General features: G+C 44.5%; 6 protein-coding genes across 7 annotated transcripts; 3 read left to right on the top strand and 3 right to left on the bottom strand.

Moving 5' to 3' along the window:
- Positions 1 to 520: 520 nt before the first annotated feature.
- On the top strand, positions 521 to 2,506 carry LOC132264626 (beta-catenin-like protein 1). The gene is made up of 2 exons (XM_059764891.1): positions 521 to 753; positions 819 to 2,506. Exons 1-2 carry the CDS (start codon positions 724 to 726, stop codon positions 2,484 to 2,486), a joined length of 1,698 nt encoding a protein of 565 aa, XP_059620874.1. The 5' UTR covers positions 521 to 723; the 3' UTR covers positions 2,487 to 2,506.
- Positions 2,507 to 2,510: 4 nt separating this feature from the next.
- Positions 2,511 to 3,745, bottom strand: LOC132264645 (methionyl-tRNA formyltransferase, mitochondrial). Its single transcript, XM_059764915.1, has 3 exons — positions 3,536 to 3,745; positions 3,260 to 3,466; positions 2,511 to 3,201 (listed from the first exon to the last, which is right to left on the bottom strand). The coding sequence occupies exons 1-3, from the start codon at positions 3,649 to 3,651 to the stop codon at positions 2,523 to 2,525; spliced, it is 1,002 nt and encodes a 333-aa protein (XP_059620898.1). The 5' UTR covers positions 3,652 to 3,745; the 3' UTR covers positions 2,511 to 2,522.
- A 12-nt stretch (positions 3,746 to 3,757) lies between these two features.
- Positions 3,758 to 6,539, top strand: LOC132264636 (succinate--CoA ligase [ADP-forming] subunit beta, mitochondrial). Its single transcript, XM_059764903.1, has 6 exons — positions 3,758 to 3,855; positions 4,274 to 4,518; positions 4,674 to 4,836; positions 4,902 to 5,166; positions 5,874 to 6,298; positions 6,359 to 6,539. Exons 1-6 carry the CDS (start codon positions 3,790 to 3,792, stop codon positions 6,530 to 6,532), a joined length of 1,338 nt encoding a protein of 445 aa, XP_059620886.1. The 5' UTR covers positions 3,758 to 3,789; the 3' UTR covers positions 6,533 to 6,539.
- Positions 6,540 to 7,154: 615 nt separating this feature from the next.
- Positions 7,155 to 8,738, bottom strand: LOC132264654 (uncharacterized). Its single transcript, XM_059764927.1, has 3 exons — positions 8,593 to 8,738; positions 8,368 to 8,521; positions 7,155 to 7,535 (listed from the first exon to the last, which is right to left on the bottom strand). The coding sequence occupies exons 1-3, from the start codon at positions 8,736 to 8,738 to the stop codon at positions 7,173 to 7,175; spliced, it is 663 nt and encodes a 220-aa protein (XP_059620910.1). The 3' UTR covers positions 7,155 to 7,172.
- Positions 8,739 to 9,688: 950 nt separating this feature from the next.
- On the bottom strand, positions 9,689 to 12,677 carry LOC132265587 (protein arginine N-methyltransferase 6). Of its 2 annotated transcripts, XR_009468590.1 has the most exons (4): positions 12,532 to 12,677; positions 11,587 to 12,461; positions 11,127 to 11,526; positions 9,689 to 10,353 (listed from the first exon to the last, which is right to left on the bottom strand). XR_009468590.1 is itself a non-coding variant. In XM_059766319.1 (3 exons), the coding sequence occupies exons 1-3, from the start codon at positions 12,592 to 12,594 to the stop codon at positions 11,343 to 11,345; spliced, it is 1,122 nt and encodes a 373-aa protein (XP_059622302.1). In that variant the 5' UTR covers positions 12,595 to 12,677; the 3' UTR covers positions 9,689 to 11,342. The 2 variants fall into 2 exon arrangements, 1 of the variants encoding a protein (XP_059622302.1); XM_059766319.1 differs by having other exon boundaries at positions 9,689 to 11,526.
- Positions 12,678 to 12,731: 54 nt separating this feature from the next.
- On the top strand, positions 12,732 to 16,534 carry LOC132265582 (uncharacterized). Its single transcript, XM_059766306.1, has 4 exons — positions 12,732 to 12,858; positions 13,038 to 13,725; positions 13,779 to 16,159; positions 16,282 to 16,534. Exons 2-4 carry the CDS (start codon positions 13,046 to 13,048, stop codon positions 16,410 to 16,412), a joined length of 3,192 nt encoding a protein of 1,063 aa, XP_059622289.1. The 5' UTR covers positions 12,732 to 12,858; positions 13,038 to 13,045; the 3' UTR covers positions 16,413 to 16,534.

Below are 16,534 nucleotides of genomic sequence, written 5' to 3'. Positions count from 1 at the left end.
TCTAACTTTTACGCCAAACAAACGCATGATCAAACTCTTTTCTATACTTCATTTTTCATACTTCTACTCTATCTCTCAAGCATACACCCACATTTAAAGAACCACTCTTAGGTGAAAAAACCTCTTTAGATTATGAAATGCTGAAAATTTGAAACACCAATTTTTACATGAACAACTAAAAGATTGCTAATGGATACCTTTTCATAAATGATATAAAGATGACTTGAATTATAGTAAATTTTACTAAATGAAATGCTAATACAATTTCCTAACAAATAATGTAATATCTGAAATATGTAAAATGCTTTGTTAAATGTAAATGTTGTGTATACATAGATTATATAAGAATACACACAATTTTAATGAAGATTTTTGCCAAACTCTTTTCTTTCACCATCACAGAGTCCTCCAATTGGTGAATGTAACAGATTTTTCCTTCGAAAAACTTGCACAATTTTTAGTACACGGAGCGCTATTGACATCTGGCAGAAATTTTACGAAATACATTTGTTTTGACGTCTTCGCATTTTGCATTTTCGCAGTCAAATCCAGAAAATTGCAATTTCCCGTAAATTTTACTTACATCTTCAATACGGTGGAATCTTGAGTTTATCATATGTAATTTGAGTCAGCATAGAAATAGCTTTGCCAAAAAACTTCGGTGTATTATTTGTAAGACGTTGAGAGCATCGCAAAGAGTCTGCAAAGCTCCCGGATATTGTTATGGATATTGGTGAATTATTGGCTTACAAGGTATTTTTGTGTCCCTTTCTTTCTTACAAAAGCTCATCGATATCGTGATCTGTTCCATTTTGCAGCCTGAGCAAACGCCAAAACGCAAGAGCGATGATGATCCTGATACGGACGAGACGGAGCCTCCAACGCCGGAACGCCCTTCGAAGCTGAGAAAGACGTCTTATGATTTTCCCGATACGCCCACTCGTGATCAGAATGCAGCACGGGAAGAGTCTTTCAGGCAGCCTGGCCAGGCGGAAATAGAGAAACTGAACATCATGCGATATGTGGAAACTGAAGCTGCCGATGTGGACATCCTGAATGAGGCGGGCTTAAGGAAATTGGTGCTGATCTTCGAGAAGCGTGTTCTGAGGAATCAGGAAATGAGAATTAAGTTTCCGGAGAATCCCGAGAGATTCATGGAGACGGAACTTGAGTTGCACGAAGTGTTGCAGCAACTGCATGCCATAGCCACTGTTCCGGACTTGTATCCTCTCTTTGTGGACTTGCACGCTGTGCCGAGCCTTCTCGAGCTTCTAGCGCACTCTAATACAGACATCAGCGTGACGGTATGCGATTTGCTACAGGAACTCACGGATGTGGACATTTTGCACGAGAGCATCGAAGGAGCGGAAGTGCTGATCGAGGCGCTGAGGAAGCAGCAAGTCTGCGCGCTTCTGGTGCAAAATCTAGAGCGCATGGACGAGACGGAGAAGGAGGAGTCTAAGGGTGTTCATGATACTCTAGGCGTGTTTGAGAACCTCATGGAGATCAAGTCGGAAGTGTGCGTGGAGGCGGCAAATCAGGGTCTGATGCAGTGGATCCTCAAGCGGCTAAAGGCCAAGCTGCCCTTCGATGCCAATAAGCTATATTGCAGCGAAATTCTCTCGATTTTGATTCAAGAGAGCAAGGAGAATCGCCTGCTGCTCGGCACTCTTGATGGAATCGATGTGCTGCTTCAGCAACTGGCCGTGTACAAGCGCCACGATCCGGCCACAGTGGAGGAGCGGGAATTCATGGAGAATCTGTTCAACAGCATGTGCTCGGCTTTGATGGCAGCTGAAAATAGGGAGAAGTTCCTGAAAGGCGAAGGTTTGCAATTGATGAACCTGATGCTGCGGGAGAAGAAACTCTCTCGCAATGGGAGTCTGAAAGTGTTGGATTACGCCATGTCTGGTCCCGATGGCAAAGACAATTGCAACAAATTCGTTGAGATTCTGGGCCTGCGGACGATCTTCCCGCTCTTTATGAAGACCCCGAAGAGAAACAAGAAGAGACTGCTGGGCACGGATGAATATGAGGAACACGTGTGTTCGATTATCGCCAGCATGCTGAGGAACTGCAAGAGTGGCCAAAGACAGCGGCTTCTGTCCAAATTCACAGAGAATGACTTTGAAAAGGTGGAGCGTCTGATGGAGTTCCACCTGAAATACTTGGCCAAAGTGGAGGCGATTGACGAGAAGCTCGAGGAAAACCCGGACGAAGTGGAGGATACAGATGCAAACTATCTCACCCGGCTATCGGGTGGTCTTTTCACACTCCAGCTTGTCGATTATATCATCTTGGAGATTTGTGCCACCAACGAAACCGTGAAGCAACGCGTTCTCAAGATCCTCAACATGAGGGGTCAGGAGATGAAGATCATCAGGCAGGTGATGCGAGAGTACGCGGGCAATCTAGGCGACGCCGGAGACAAGGAGTGGCGCGATCAAGAGGAAGCGCACATCATTCAGCTTGTGGATAGATTTTAGAAGAATAAATATGCTTTTCGTACTAACTGTAATCTTTTAATGGAAACTATTAGTCTCTTGACTCTTGGAACGTTTCCTGGTGAAACCATTGCAGAAGTCTAGCGCTGACATTGCTCGTTTCCCTTCGATTCCCACCGAGAGGACGTTCAAGTAAGTTTGCTGAGAACACTTCACAATCAAACACTTCTCCTGCTTGTGATATATGAAAGACCCCGATGGTTTGTCTTTAAGTGCACTCAACTGGTCAGGAGACTTGATTTCGCGAACGGAAACTGAGAGTAGTTTGATGGGTATCCCTTGCCAATTCGTCATGAGATGCTTGAAAGAGAAAAATGCTCGGTAGAGATTGAAGATATCAGTGGAAGTTAAATCGCTCCATCGCACGGTTTCTGGCTTCTTATCCACCTTTGGAGCATACGTGACACCTTCTAAGGATTGTGGCTTGGCGTTGTTCAAGGACGTCTCCAGATCTTGTAGACAGTCTAAGAGCAAAGATCCTCCAACGTTTGCCAGGCACGCATGAAGTTGTGGCATAAGCACGTCTGATTCCACCGAGACTCTTCTTTGGGCCAAAATCTCACCGATATCAAAATGCTTCGGCTTAATCATCATGATACTAACTCCAGTTTCTGTGTCACCTGCCATGAGGGCATGAATAATAGGAGCTGCTCCTCTCCAACGCGGCAATAAACTTCCATGAACATTGATCATTCCTCTGAAAAGAAACACGCATGAAATATTTCGGCTTCTTATAACAATTTAGAATTTCTTACAGTGGAAAGGACTTGATGAGAGATGTACCTAATAGATGACCGAAGGATACCACCACTCCGATGTCGAATTGCCCGCTAATCTCCTGTTCATTCACTGGCCATGGAAACACTTCCAAATTCTCTCTCTCAGCAAAGTTCCTCACGGGATTCGCCTGTAATTTCACCTGAGTCACCACACATAGCTTCTGCACGAAAGATTTTCGCTTGCTAAACAAACAGAATACACATGTGAATTGGGAGGATCCGAAGAAAAATCTGATTTCAGACAAAACTTACTACTCTTCTGTGATCAATCTTAAACTTGCCAATGAGAATTTATCACTTCCAAAGAATAACACCCTCAGTTGATTGTAATTCAATGTGGAGAAACGTCTGGAGAGTCTAAAAATCATTTCTATGTCTTTTTCAACTAATTAAATACATTTCTAGAGAAATAAAACCAAAATTGTAAACAAATGCTGTCGCCACCATTGGGGTTATGTGGTGACATTCGGGACGACGTTTTAGTACAGAGGTTTAGTACGTGAAAAATGGCGTCGATGTTGAGTCGTGGTGCTGCTATCGCTGAAGGTTTTCTGCGAAAATCTGGACCCAGAGTACGTAAAATATTTATAAATTGCAGAAAAAGACACACTGCCATCCTATCTTTACTATACCAGTTCAGTAATGTCAGGAATTTGTGATTTTCTACGAGAAAATGGTGTTTTTTCGTTCCCTTGAATTGACGTAACCGTGCGAAAAAGTCATCCAAAATTCCCCCCTTGTCGAGTTATGCAATGAAACACTACTATTTATAATCAAATCAATGAAGCATATTTTGTTGACACTCAATTTAGTGTGATTAGCGTCATGGGATCAGAGGAAATTGAATTTGCCCGCGAGTTCAGTGAGTGCCTCAGTCAGTGACTCACCCGACTCCTGACCTTGCGCTCGCGAACGGGAAATTGCCTGCAGTTCTATTTGACCTAATCTTATCAGAAAGAGTTGAATGCGAAAACATAATTCTCTCTTCAGGTCCTGACCTTTGCCAATCAGAGGAGGAACTTGAACGTCCAGGAACATGTCTCCTACACTCTTCTGAACGAGGCCGGCATTCCCACTCCCAAATTCGGTGTGGCGACTTCGGCGGCTGAGGCGTCTAAGATCGCCAATGACCTGAACACCAACAATCTCGTTCTGAAGGCCCAAGTGCTGGCGGGAGGGCGAGGAAAAGGACACTTCAAGAGTGGCCTGAAGGGCGGCGTGAGAGTCGTTTACTCGTGAGTGCACAACTTGTGTTAAGATAATCTCTGAAAGATTTCATTTGTTTCTATTTACTCTAGAGATAATTTGAGTGGATTTTGAGGTCATTGGCTTTGAATTCAGAGATCCGAATTGAAAGTCTAATCCAATCTGTGTTTCTGTTGTTTCACAGGAGCGATGAGGCTCAGAAACTCTCCTCCAAAATGATTGGTGAGAAACTAATCACGAAGCAAACCGGAGCTGTTGGAAGGATTTGCAATTCAGTTATGGTAGCGGAGCGAAAGTTCCCTCGGAGGGAATTTTACTTTGCTGTCATGATGGAACGTGCATTCAGTGTGAGTTTCTTCGACAAATTTCACGCATAATTTCGCGACGTTATCATAAATGATTTCCTCCTCAGGGTCCAGTGCTTATTGCGTCCTCCCAGGGCGGTGTGAACATTGAGGATGTGGCAGCTGAAGATCCCAGTGCCATCATCTATGAGCCCATTGACATCACTGCTGGTTTGACCAAGGATCAGGCTCTGAAGGTGATCAAGAAGGTTGGACTGGAGGCAGTGGCCGATAATGTTTCGCAGGTGCTGCTCAACATGTACGACTTATTCCTCAAGAAGGACGCCCTCCTTATTGAGATTAATCCCTTCGCTGAGGACGCCGGAGAGACATGTGAGTCATTGTCCAATGATCTGGAGAAAGAGATTTCTCTAGAATAATTTTTCGTGATCTAATATCTTCATCTCTTTCATTCGTGCATTTCCATGAATACTTTAGGTTCGCAATGTGAGTATTGAAGCCCAGTTTCTACGATATGTTACTTGTTGAATGGGTTGTGGCGTCTCTCGGGGGTAGAAATAGCAAAATTGCACAAAATTGAAAGTCGACTGAGAGGTGTCGGGTTCTCTTCATTAATACCATAGAAATTTCACTTTCTCACACTAACCATTAGTGTCTTTCTCGCGATCAATGATTCAATATTTGCCTAGCAGATGCAAATGCTGCACAGCAAATAGATGTGTTTGAATTTGATTGCACCATTGAGGTTCTCAATGTCTGAGACACATTTGCACTCTTCACTGAGTTTTGCAATGATGGACTTCATTGGTCATAATTAATTGTTATTTGTCCTGAATGTGCTTAAAATTTATGACAGCGAGTGCAGAAAGTATTCAAAAATTAATAATAAAAAATGCATATATTTTGTATAGACGCCCACCAATGTCAGTGGGAATATGAATATGTTTTAGAAAGTAAATATTTATTCGGATATAAATTTCCATCAAATATTTATGTAGGAGAGTGGTTTTTGAGTGCTTTCTGCAAAATGTCGCATCTTTTCGATGACTGACGCAATTTTTATTGTGATTTTCATGTAGATTTTGCGCTGGACGCAAAGATGCGTTTCGACGATAACGCTGAGTTTCGTCAGAAGGATCTGTTTGCACTGCGCGATTGGACCCAGGAGGATCCGAAGGAAGTGGATGCGGCCAAGTTTGACTTGAACTACATCACTTTGGACGGAACAATTGGGTGTCTCGTGAACGGCGCCGGCTTGGCTATGGCCACGATGGACATTATCAAGTTGTACGGCGGAGATCCGGCTAACTTCTTGGACGTGGGCGGCAGTGCCAGCGCTCAGGCTGTGAAGGAGGCCTTCAAGATCATCACGGCTGATCCCAACGTTCACGCCATCCTCGTGAACATCTTTGGTGGCATCATGAGGTGTGATGTGATCGCCGAGGGTATTATTGCAGCTGCAACGGAGCTCAATCTCAAGACTCCCATCATCTGTCGGCTACAGGTGAGTGGGAAGCTTATTTGCACTTCCTTCCAGACAACTAATCGAGTTGTGATATTGAAGGGAACGAACGTGGATGAGGCAAAGGCACTGATTAAGAATTCGAAACTGCGAATTTTGCCTCGTGACGATTTGGATGAAGCTGCCAATTTGTCTGTTCATCTCGCCCAAATTGTTCATTTGGCGCGCGAGGTGAACTTGGACGTGAATTTCGAGATACCAGATTACCACAAGTAATTTACAACAGCATAAACATCCTCAGGAGTATAATTCCACGTAAGAAATACTATATTAAATTATACATTTGAATAACATCCATTGCGACGCAGGAAATTCTCCAGATTTAGTAGAATCTTTCACAAAATGCTCTGAATTCTTGAAACAAAGAATGGAGGAAAATTAACTACATGTTGTTGAATGATGTCAATAATAATTTATTTTTCGTTTCTGTGCATATTCTGTTGAAAATTATAAATATGCAAATCGAATAAATCGAGTTCTTAGCTTAAAAGAAAAATGCACACCAAATGAAGATGCACACAAGAGGTTAACGTGAGTTAGAGAGAGAGAGAGAGAAAATTAAATAAATTATATTTAATCGAAGAGTTACACGTACAAAAAATACTCTTTATTTCTTACTATAAAATCTACATTAAAAGCTAATAAGTTGGTGAATTTGACGTGAATGGCAGTTACAATTATGTACTTTCCTCTGCATATAAATTCATACAAGTTTTTATAAATAATTTCAAATTCTCCGCTGCACGAAGATAAATCGCGTGTCTCATGTTAAGAGTGATTTTGGTAACGAGTTTGTCTTATGTTCCTTTTGAGTACAACTTGGTGCGTCGAGGGAAAGAGTGTGGAGGGGAGAGTTCTAGATTCTCAGGTTGGGATTCGTGTAGCGCACGTACTTGAGGAGAGCGTCGTTCTCCTCGCACACCCATGGCTTCACGTGGTGGCAGGCCACATCGTGCCAGTGAACGCCGTCATTGTAGAAGTTGTTGAGCACAGCCAGGCAGTTCTCGCGGGCGCCTCCTTGCTGCAGTTCGCGGTTGTCGGGCTGGGGGAGGCCGATGCCGCCGCCCTCGGACCAGTCGTTCTGCTGACGATCGTTCGTGGGTGCGAGCTTCTGCAGTTCAGATGTCCAGAACCATCCGTTGACGGATGTGGGCTGCAGATCAGGCCTCTCGCAGCCGGGGAAGTCGCAGATGCGTCCACTGGTCCAGATGTATTTGATCTGGGGATGTTAGGGAAAGGGAGGGTTTTGGTTAGTTGATGGAATTTCTTATACATTCATCCCATTGTCACATGTAGATCGACATACAGCAAGAGAACGGTAAGCGATAATTAAAATTTTAGTTCAATATTTGCATTTTTTTTCAGTGTTCTAATTGATCAATTAGTATTGCGGAAAGTCAGGATTTCCCATAATCTAGTTGAATCGGGTGGCTTTTCGCATTTCATGCACTAAAGCGAATGAATTCTACAAGAAATAGTTCATTCTCACGGTACATTTGCGTACAAATGTGAAGATTTTCACTATTTCGAGACACTCCTGTGAGAGATGATCTCAATGTAAAGTGGGAGGAAGGGCGCTCACGAGACGCTTTCTAATGGCAATTAAGATCATCTGAACAAATCAGCGTGTACAATTTGTATTGTGTCTTGGTGCGCAAGTTTATCGGATGTGGGAGGGTGATTAAAGATGGTAATTTGGCGAAAATGCGTGTGAAATTCCTTATTCTCGCATCTTCGCCGGTCATCTCGAAGTGTGCGACGCGATCTGTGTGTATTGTCTCAAGTGATGCACGGTCTAGCGAAATGGGGGTCACTGCTGTGAGTGCAAAAGTGGCCGATAGTGTGCTTAATGTATTTGGAGAAAGTGAAATTGAATGTCTGCACGACACTCCTTCAATGTACAGTGTGACGTGGGTATTTTCCTTTGCACAATTTTACGCGAAGAAGAAACTTTTGCAGTGTGTTGCTTACGATGGGAGAGACTTTGTTGATTTCGTGAACTTGGACGTGACTCGAATGGGTGAAATTGGGTGAAGATTGACGAGACTCACCTTTGCCTCCACGATCTTCTGCTTAACCCACTCGTTCTCGGGACTGGTTTCCAGAGACACGGAGTCCATGCACATTTGGCGACAGAAGTTCCTCACGGCGAGCCAGTCCTTCTCCTTGCCTTGGAAGTTGGGGTCCTTCCAGGAGAAGTAGTACCTTTTGATTAAGAGTGTGTGATTAGAATTTCTGGCGCGAACAGCAGAGATTGCGCGTGAGAATATTCTCACCCTTTGCCGTCGGGAGCTCTCTCGTGGATTATCCTCTGGGCGCATCGGTCGGGCACTGGCGGCTCCAGGATGCGTCCGTTCTTAAACTGGGCCACAGTGCCGCCCACAAAGGTGGCCACAAGACACAGAATCACAAACTTTTGCATTTTGTCTACACAATCAGGTATTCTCTCTCCCCTGAAAATAAATTATGCTCAATAAGGTCAATTTACATTCAACGCGCACCTTCTTCGAGTGGGTGTTTCCATCTTCCCGCGAGATTTTAGGTGAATAACCCACTGTGCGGAGATTCATGAACTCCTCATTCACATTGAACTTGAGATTTGTTAAATCTCTCCACACTGGCTCACAAAATTCCACTTCTCGATAAAACGAACAAGCAATAACTCTTCCAAACCTACCTGGAGTGGATTAAAGGGACGCAAAGGGACGATCGAGAGAGGCACAAGAAGAACACACTATAGAAATTGAATGTTGACCCAGAGGCAAATACTCAGCGACTGACAAAAAACTCCATCATCACCACCCTAATATATAAGTGAAGAGCGAGTCAAAACATGAGGCTGGCCAAGAAGTGATTTCTGGTGGGGATACAGCCATCCCAGAGGCTCTCTGTTCCACAAAATTTTCACGTTTTGCCTTCATCGTTACAAAACAAGTGCGAAGGAATTTTTTCCATCATCACCTGCCACTTTTTGGCCTGGTGACAAAGCACATCGCATTTAATTGTAATTTATTGGAGAATTTCGTCAGGTCCGACGAGAGGTGGCAAAGAAAAAGAGAGACTCTTGAACCTGACCAACAAATGGAAAAGGGTGGGACATTGAGGTATTTTGTGGCTTTTCCGGTGAAATTATTAATTGAAATGGTCAAATTGAGTGGAAGTTCTTGGGATGGTTCACTTCTCTTGGTAAAGCGAAGAAACTTGTTTGTCAGCCAAAACGAGTTTTAATTCTTCGCTTTTTACCTCAAATATCTTTGGAGTGTGACTTGAGGAAGGGCTTCCTGTACCCCTGACGATAGGGAATCAAAGACTTCTTGTGCAGAGAGCAGCAAAGAATTCGGATTAAACTGATTATTGAAAAGCATTTTCCATTTTTATATAAAATTGTGAATTTTTAATATGCAAATCGACGCTCGTCAACACAACAATTTATATTTCAGTCAAGTACATGAACCCAAAAATAGCGTAGATCTAAAAATCCATTATGAAACATATCACTTGTCTATGCAATAGATTATGTATTAGATTGGGAATAAGAAAAAATTCTATAACCGTGTAAAAATGACGTGGATTCTTAAGGAATGCTTTTATTTGAAACATCAACAGTTAGACTAATCTTGTGTCGTTCCAAATATTCCATATTCAGTAGAAAGTCTATTGACCCATTTTTAAACACTACAATTTCTCTATCACCTGGATACTAACCTTGGCCACGAAACGCATTAAATAGACCGTCTCTCGAGTGGTCACAGAAAAAAAGTACACATCGAGCGGATATTGACTTCTCTTCCCTTGTCGCTTCGGAATACAGCTGGGGAGAAAGCTTCTTCGCTTTGTTAGCTAATGACGCAAAGAAAACCCATAAATTATGGCTTCCTCTTGAAGATAAATACACTCTTGCATTCTTCTTGATTTCTTCACTCTGCGCCGTCTTCGCTTCAGACCATCAATGGAGCATTTTGCCCTCCGCGCTTTTACATCTCACATGATCGCAATTCTATGAATGAAGTCAGCTTAGGTGCCAAAAAAGCCAGAGCCTGAAGGAGATATGAAATGTTATGCAATGTCGAGACTTTTCATTAGTTTACGACACACACGCTATAATTAAACATTTTCGGCTGTTTGGAGACATAAAGAAGAAGAAAGAGAGAAAGATTGGTCGTTTGAGGTAAAAAAGAAGAGCCTCCGCGACCATTATTCACGATCATGACCAATTCACGCTGGTCACACGTTAATGGAGACGCTTTTTTCGCGCAAGATGCCAAAGGAGGAAATATGTATGGAATTCTACGGCCGCAAGTGCAATATTTACAATGGAGAAAGTATTGGCAGACGGACGAGACGATAATTTGTGCCGCGAAGACGTGATAAAAAAGACAACATTTTTTCGCCAAAACGCTCGTGTGCAGTCGCGCAAGGTTTCCACGTAAAAATGGTCATCGCGTCTCGTGATTGATTGATAATTGCTCAGGTCGCGAAGACAATAATGAGCTATTTGTTAGCGTTTTGTTCACACAAGAAGTGCTATAAAAATTGGGTGAAGGCGTAATATTAATTTGTTGCTTCGCATGTTTTGGCTCGTCTTGATCGTGCGTGTAAAAGTGCGCGCGCGCGCGCGCAATTGAATTGCTATGTAACGGAGGGACGCAGAGGAACCAACAATTGTATAATAGATGACGATTGTCTGCCTTTGGACATTCTGTCCAATTTCGATCACGTTCCATGCTAATCAAATAAAAATTCAGGCGCATTGCGAAATGGGGAATTTTTCTGCGAACAACATCGCATTCTCGAAGGTGAAGTCACTCACCAAGTCATCTAATGCATTATCGTGTCTTTCGTGTTTTGCCCAGAAAACCAACGCCGCTGACTTTCCTCGGTGAGTGACGAGTTTGTGAGAATTTGTCCCACAATTTGCCTATTTTTACAATGTTTCGCGAAATAAAATAGCAATATATAAAGTGTCTTCCTCCCATCTCCTATGCGATACACAACCGTGATTATTGTACTTTGGCCGCTTCCCTTTCTATTCTCTGGCCGATTCTTCTTCATTGTCAGACTCTCCATTCTCCTCATCACTGGCCTCTATGTCGCCACACTCCAGCTTCTTCAAGTGTGTCTTCAGTACAATGCACTTTGTCAGTATACAATCACAGGGAACGGGATGATCCACTTCGTCGGAATCAATTTGATCCAGTTGAAGAGTGTATCTGCAAAGCAATTCCTCAATTAAACATTGCCTTCAAATGGGCACAGGTGGATTTTCTCACCCTCTCGCCGATGATGGATTCCTCTTGATGGACAGCTCGTAGGCCATCGCTTCATTGGGCTCCACGGTGAGAATCGACGCATCCGGCAGCACGATGACGGTTTGCTTCCAATGAGTCGCCTCAGCTTTGGGACTCGTGCTCAATGTTATGGGAAGATTGTCGCCGATTGAGGGAAAGGTGCATTCAAACCAAATGCAGACACCTTGGAAATTTCCATATTCTTGCGAAAGCATCAGAAATGTCTCACTTAAATCATCTACATCTTCTCGAGTCACGGTCTTGAGATCCAACCAGGATAAGAGCTCTCCAGAGTGGAGCAAAAATGATGGATCCAGCTGAATTATTTCAGGCTTGCAGGATTTCTGTGCTCGCAACTTCTGGCCAAATGTTGACATTTTCACACCCGAGAACTCTTCCCACAGCTCAAACATCTGGGGCAGCTGACAAGGAGCTGTGTAGATGGACGCTGTGTCTGGGAACATGAGCCCGTCCTTCTTCAGGAACTTGTCTCGAGCGAAGAGGTAGGATTCCAGCATACTCTCGTGAACCAGGTAGAATCCCATCCATTCCGATACAATTATGTCCACACTGTCAACACCCACTGGTAACTTAAAGTCCTCCACTTTCCCATGGAAGACCTCGACAATCTCTTCAAAGTCGTTCTCAGTCACGAGTTCCTCAGCCAAGCTGGCCACATTGCTGGCCTCGATGGCAAACACTCTCTTCGCTCCAGCTTGGGCGCAAAACAGAGACAAAATCCCCGTTCCGCATCCGATGTCCATCACGATTTTGTCCTTAAATAGTTCCTCATTCTGCAGAATGGCCTCACGGTAGGCTCCTGTCCTCGATCTATCCAGGAGCATCAATTCATGAACCTACGAGCACATATTGTTTATATTTTGCATGGAACTCTGAAGAAATCAGTCTGTATTTTCATGGAATTACCTCTAAATTTTCATAACTCTGGAAATATTCGTCCACATACGTTTCCTTGCTTGTCTCTTTCATAATTTGCTGATGATTCTCGTCAGGAAATGCAGGGAAAATGGAAAAATACACCGGCGCAAATGCAAATACACAAAAAAACACGTGCAAATGACATGCAATCGTTTGCAACTTCACAATGCGAAGCGGCGAGTGATGCGCGCCTAGTAGAAAATGTTTGAACTACGAAGTGAAGCAAACATTGTGAAATTGCGCGGAAATTATTGAAAAGGAGCAGATATAGTGCACATAATAGCAATATTAAGTGCTGATATTGGTGCAGAAGTGGTAAGTTCAGTCTGTGCAGTATGAAACAGTCCAGATTAGCAGTGTAATACCGCTGAAATGATGAAATAAAGGCCCGCTGAAAATTCCTCAGTGCTCCGCTAGAGGTGCTAATGTCAAGCGGGCCCGGAGTCTCGTCGATTTCTCGCTGAATCTGATCGATTTGCTTATTTTTTGGCCAGGAAGCGTCATGGGAGGCCGAAAATGTGTGGTTTCCGGCTGTCCATCGCACTCGGCGAGGAAGGAGGATCGCGGAGTGACATTTCACAAGTTTCCTCACAATCCCAAGACACGCATTCAGTGGCTGAACATGTGCAAAATGGATCCGACACTGTTGCCCCCGAAGAGCATGAATGTGTGTTCTCGCCACTTTCGTCAAGTGGACTTTCAGACATTTAAGGGCACCAAATGCCTCCTGAAAATTGGAACCTATCCGACAATCTTTCCCTGGGGCGTGACGCCAGATCTACCGACAGAGGGCGATCAGAAGAAGCTAAACGCTAAAGAGACAGGGACTTCGAAGGCTCCTGTTGAGAAGGGAGAGGATAGTCTTAAGCCTCCTCTCACCGCTGAGCAGCTTAAGCTGAAGAAGAGCAGTGCAGTGAAGAGATCAGCCAGTTTGGAGAATGTGAATAAGCAGCCACAGAAGAAAATCCTTAGAAAGGCATCAGACTCGAGTATTGCCAAAGAGGAGAAAATCGCGTCGCCGACAAAGAAGTTTGACCCGGTGACTTGCTTCACGCCGGGGACGCGCATCGAGGCGCAGGATTTCAATAACGTGTGGCATTCGGCAATGGTCATGGAGGTGGATAATGCCGACCGAGAAGTGCTCGTTCATCTGGAGATCAAGGATCCGGAGAAGTCCACTGGGTGAGTTATATTCTCAACTTTTTGGGATTGCTTATAATACTATGTATTTGCAGGATTGTCGACGAGTGGATTCCAATGGATAGCAGTCGCTTGAGACCAATGCAGGTGAAGAGTGAGGTTGACAAGCAGAAACCTCTGGTGACATACACAATTGGTGAGAAGATTCACGCTCGTTGGAATGATGCTCGCAAGTTTAGGGCTACGGTTACGCAAGTTCTGGAGAACAACACTTACGAAATACTGTTTGACGACGGCATTTCGAAGGTGGTGACCACAAAGGAGATGTGGAAGATTCGTCCCAGTGTGAACAATTTATTTGGCAAAGCCCGTCCTCGTCCGAAGAAACGTCCAAAGCTGGGAAAAATGCGCATTCCGTCGCGATACTACAGAAAGAAGGCGAGCTCTGTAAATGAAAACGAATGGTATTGTCAATGGATTGACGATCGACCCGTGGGCAGAGAGGGATTCATCGAGTGTGCGTCGGAGACTAAGAAGAGTTCAACGATTGTGGACGATCCGAGACTCCCTGAAGGCTGGGAGAAGCACATCGTTGCTCGCTTCTCTGGCGTGACGAAGTGGGACGTGATACTCGTGCACCCGAACGGGAAGAAGTTCCGCAACAAGCAGGAACTAAAGATCTATCTTGAAGAGACGAATGAGTATCAGTATGATCCGAATGTGTTTGACTTTGGTATCCACAAGAAGCGCGCTCGGTTGATGAAAGTATACACGTACACAGAAGAGTACAAGGCGAAATTTGCTGAGATGGCAAAAGCTCAACAATTGGCCGCTCTGGAGGCGAAATCCTTGGGGAAGGTGGATGCAACAGTTGCTGCTGTTGTGGGGGAGCAAATTATCGGCGAGGGATTTGTCTTGGTGGATGGTCTGAAGGTGCAGATAATTGAGAATTTGTTCAGATGTCCCAAGGAGGGGTGCTTCAAAAACTTTAGGAAGGAGAATCTCTTAAAGATACACATCAAGCACTATCACGAGGAGATTGCGAGGCAGCTTACAGCTCCGCCCACAATGACTGACCTCGCGTACCAGAGAACAGTTTGTCAGGCCATTGAAGAGATCATCCCAGAAAAGTCTCCGAGGGTGCAGCAGTTGGAGAAGAGTACACAAGACACTTCCCCGCCAAGGCTGCAGAGGAAATCCAACACTGGGTCGAGTGGCGGGAAAGTTGGTGAGGTCAGGGTGAAACTGGAGGGCGGATATTTCAGACAAGGGAGTGATATGCAAGCGGACATCGTGAAGATCGAGCCAGAAAGTGTGCTGTCGAAGGAGATGCTGGCTGAAGAGCCTCGTCGGAAGTACAGTCTTCTGGAGGAGGCACTCAATTCCAAGGGCCCGTTGGATATAGGGAGGGACAGCAAAGGGCTGAAGTCACCTCTGTCTGAGCATTCCCAGGATGTAGAGTACACTGTGGACCCAGAGATGCACATCAAGACTCATGCGGTGAGTCGACCCCAACTCCTGAAGCGCAAGAAGAGCCATACTAAGTTCCGAGGAGTTTCCTCTTCAACGGGATATCGACGAAACTACGTGAAGAGGCGATTGATGCTGAAGAACCGCATGGTTCTCGAAGCTATGGGGGATTCTGAGGAGACTCGACACTCTTTCAGTGCTGACAATTTGTCGCATCGACCATCACTGAGGAGGGCCTTCGATGATGCTCATGAGACAACAAATAGTCAAACGACAACCACGGAGCACAGTCAAAGTCCGCAGTATATCAACGAGGGTGGGGAATTGATAAAGATTGTGCGGATGCGCCAGGAGGAGATAATCAACTGTCTGTGCTCCTTTTCGGAGGAGGACGGCCTCATGATCCAGTGTGAGCTGTGTCTGTGCTGGCAGCACGGCATCTGTAATGGAATTGAGAAGGAGAGTCAAGTGCCGGAGAAGTACATTTGCTACATCTGTCGCAATCCAGCTCGTGGCCGCGAGTCTATGAAGTATATTCACGATCAGGATTGGCTGTATGATGGAAAACTATCCACGACGCAGTATCACGCGCAAAATCCAAGTCTCTCGGATCGCTTTGACACATTGAAGTCCAGTCACACGCTCACGGGTAATTTGCTGGAGTTGAAGCGCTTCATGCACAGTCTGAAGCTGAAGATCAACATTGCTGAGAACAAGGATCATCCGAAGATGTATCTGTGGTCGAAGAAGTGGGAATCGAGTCCGCCGCCAGCGGAGTCCGGCAGTCAGGTGGAGGGTGTGAAGCTGGAGGAAGGGAAGAAGGTGAAGCCAGAAGGAGGCACTGGCGTGTCGCCGCAGAAGGTGAACAATGTGCAGCAACCCAAGATTCCAGAGCCTGAGGCGGCCATTGACCCGAAAGAGTGCCAACTGCGTCTTCTAGACCACATTCAGAAGATGCAAAGTCTGGCCATGATGCGACTGCAGACCATAGACGAGGAGATAATGGGTGAGTTTTTATTTATTATTACTCCTCACATTTAGAGATTCATTATGAAAATGAGGTGAGGAAATGTTTAACAGCTAAGGTAAATTTAAAGAATAATTTTCTATGTTTTACTTTCTTCTCAGCTTTGGAGGAGGCTGACAAGGGCTTTGCACAAATGGAACCTGTGGACAATTGCCCAAAGACGAAGCAGACAATGCGAATGCTTCTCGCAGACCTCCAGACACTCCACAAAATCGCCAAGATTCAAGGGTAAATATTCCCAGTCGTCACGTTGCTGTATAAGAAAAATATTGAGATGAAGCGCTGAAATGGTATTGCATATTCAATTGTCAAATACCCACGTAGCAGATGTTCGAAATATAATACAAAATACTT

This window comes from Phlebotomus argentipes, unplaced genomic scaffold (assembly GCF_947086385.1).
Source record: "Phlebotomus argentipes unplaced genomic scaffold, Phlebotomus argentipes genome assembly contig_6, whole genome shotgun sequence".
Taxonomy (NCBI): Eukaryota; Metazoa; Arthropoda; class Insecta; order Diptera; family Psychodidae; genus Phlebotomus; species Phlebotomus argentipes.
Note: the sequence above shows the minus strand (reverse complement) of the source record. Positions and strands in the feature narration are given on the sequence as shown.

Coding starts and splice junctions, on each gene's coding strand:
- LOC132264626 (XM_059764891.1), top strand. CDS start 724: ATGGATATTGGTGAATTATTGGCTTACAAG. Junction 754..818: donor GTGAATTATTGGCTTACAAG/GTATTTTTGTGT, acceptor TCCATTTTGCAG/CCTGAGCAAACGCCAAAACG.
- LOC132264645 (XM_059764915.1), bottom strand. CDS start 3,651: ATGATTTTTAGACTCTCCAGACGTTTCTCCACATTGAATTACAATCAA. Junction 3,467..3,535: donor AGATTGATCACAGAAGAGTA/GTAAGTTTTGTC, acceptor CTGTTTGTTTAG/CAAGCGAAAATCTTTCGTGC. Junction 3,202..3,259: donor CTCATCAAGTCCTTTCCACT/GTAAGAAATTCT, acceptor GTTTCTTTTCAG/AGGAATGATCAATGTTCATG.
- LOC132264636 (XM_059764903.1), top strand. CDS start 3,790: ATGGCGTCGATGTTGAGTCGTGGTGCTGCTATCGCTGAAGGTTTTCTG. Junction 4,519..4,673: donor GGCGTGAGAGTCGTTTACTC/GTGAGTGCACAA, acceptor GTTGTTTCACAG/GAGCGATGAGGCTCAGAAAC. Junction 6,299..6,358: donor CCATCATCTGTCGGCTACAG/GTGAGTGGGAAG, acceptor GTGATATTGAAG/GGAACGAACGTGGATGAGGC.
- LOC132264654 (XM_059764927.1), bottom strand. CDS start 8,738: ATGCAAAAGTTTGTGATTCTGTGTCTTGTGGCCACCTTTGTGGGCGGC. Junction 8,522..8,592: donor AGAGCTCCCGACGGCAAAGG/GTGAGAATATTC, acceptor CTTAATCAAAAG/GTACTACTTCTCCTGGAAGG. Junction 7,536..8,367: donor AGAAGATCGTGGAGGCAAAG/GTGAGTCTCGTC, acceptor TAACATCCCCAG/ATCAAATACATCTGGACCAG.
- LOC132265587 (XM_059766319.1), bottom strand. CDS start 12,594: ATGAAAGAGACAAGCAAGGAAACGTATGTGGACGAATATTTCCAGAGT. Junction 12,462..12,531: donor AGAGTTATGAAAATTTAGAG/GTAATTCCATGA, acceptor ATGTGCTCGTAG/GTTCATGAATTGATGCTCCT. Junction 11,527..11,586: donor AATCCATCATCGGCGAGAGG/GTGAGAAAATCC, acceptor ATTGCTTTGCAG/ATACACTCTTCAACTGGATC.
- LOC132265582 (XM_059766306.1), top strand. CDS start 13,046: ATGGGAGGCCGAAAATGTGTGGTTTCCGGCTGTCCATCGCACTCGGCG. Junction 13,726..13,778: donor GATCCGGAGAAGTCCACTGG/GTGAGTTATATT, acceptor ATGTATTTGCAG/GATTGTCGACGAGTGGATTC. Junction 16,160..16,281: donor CATAGACGAGGAGATAATGG/GTGAGTTTTTAT, acceptor CTTTCTTCTCAG/CTTTGGAGGAGGCTGACAAG.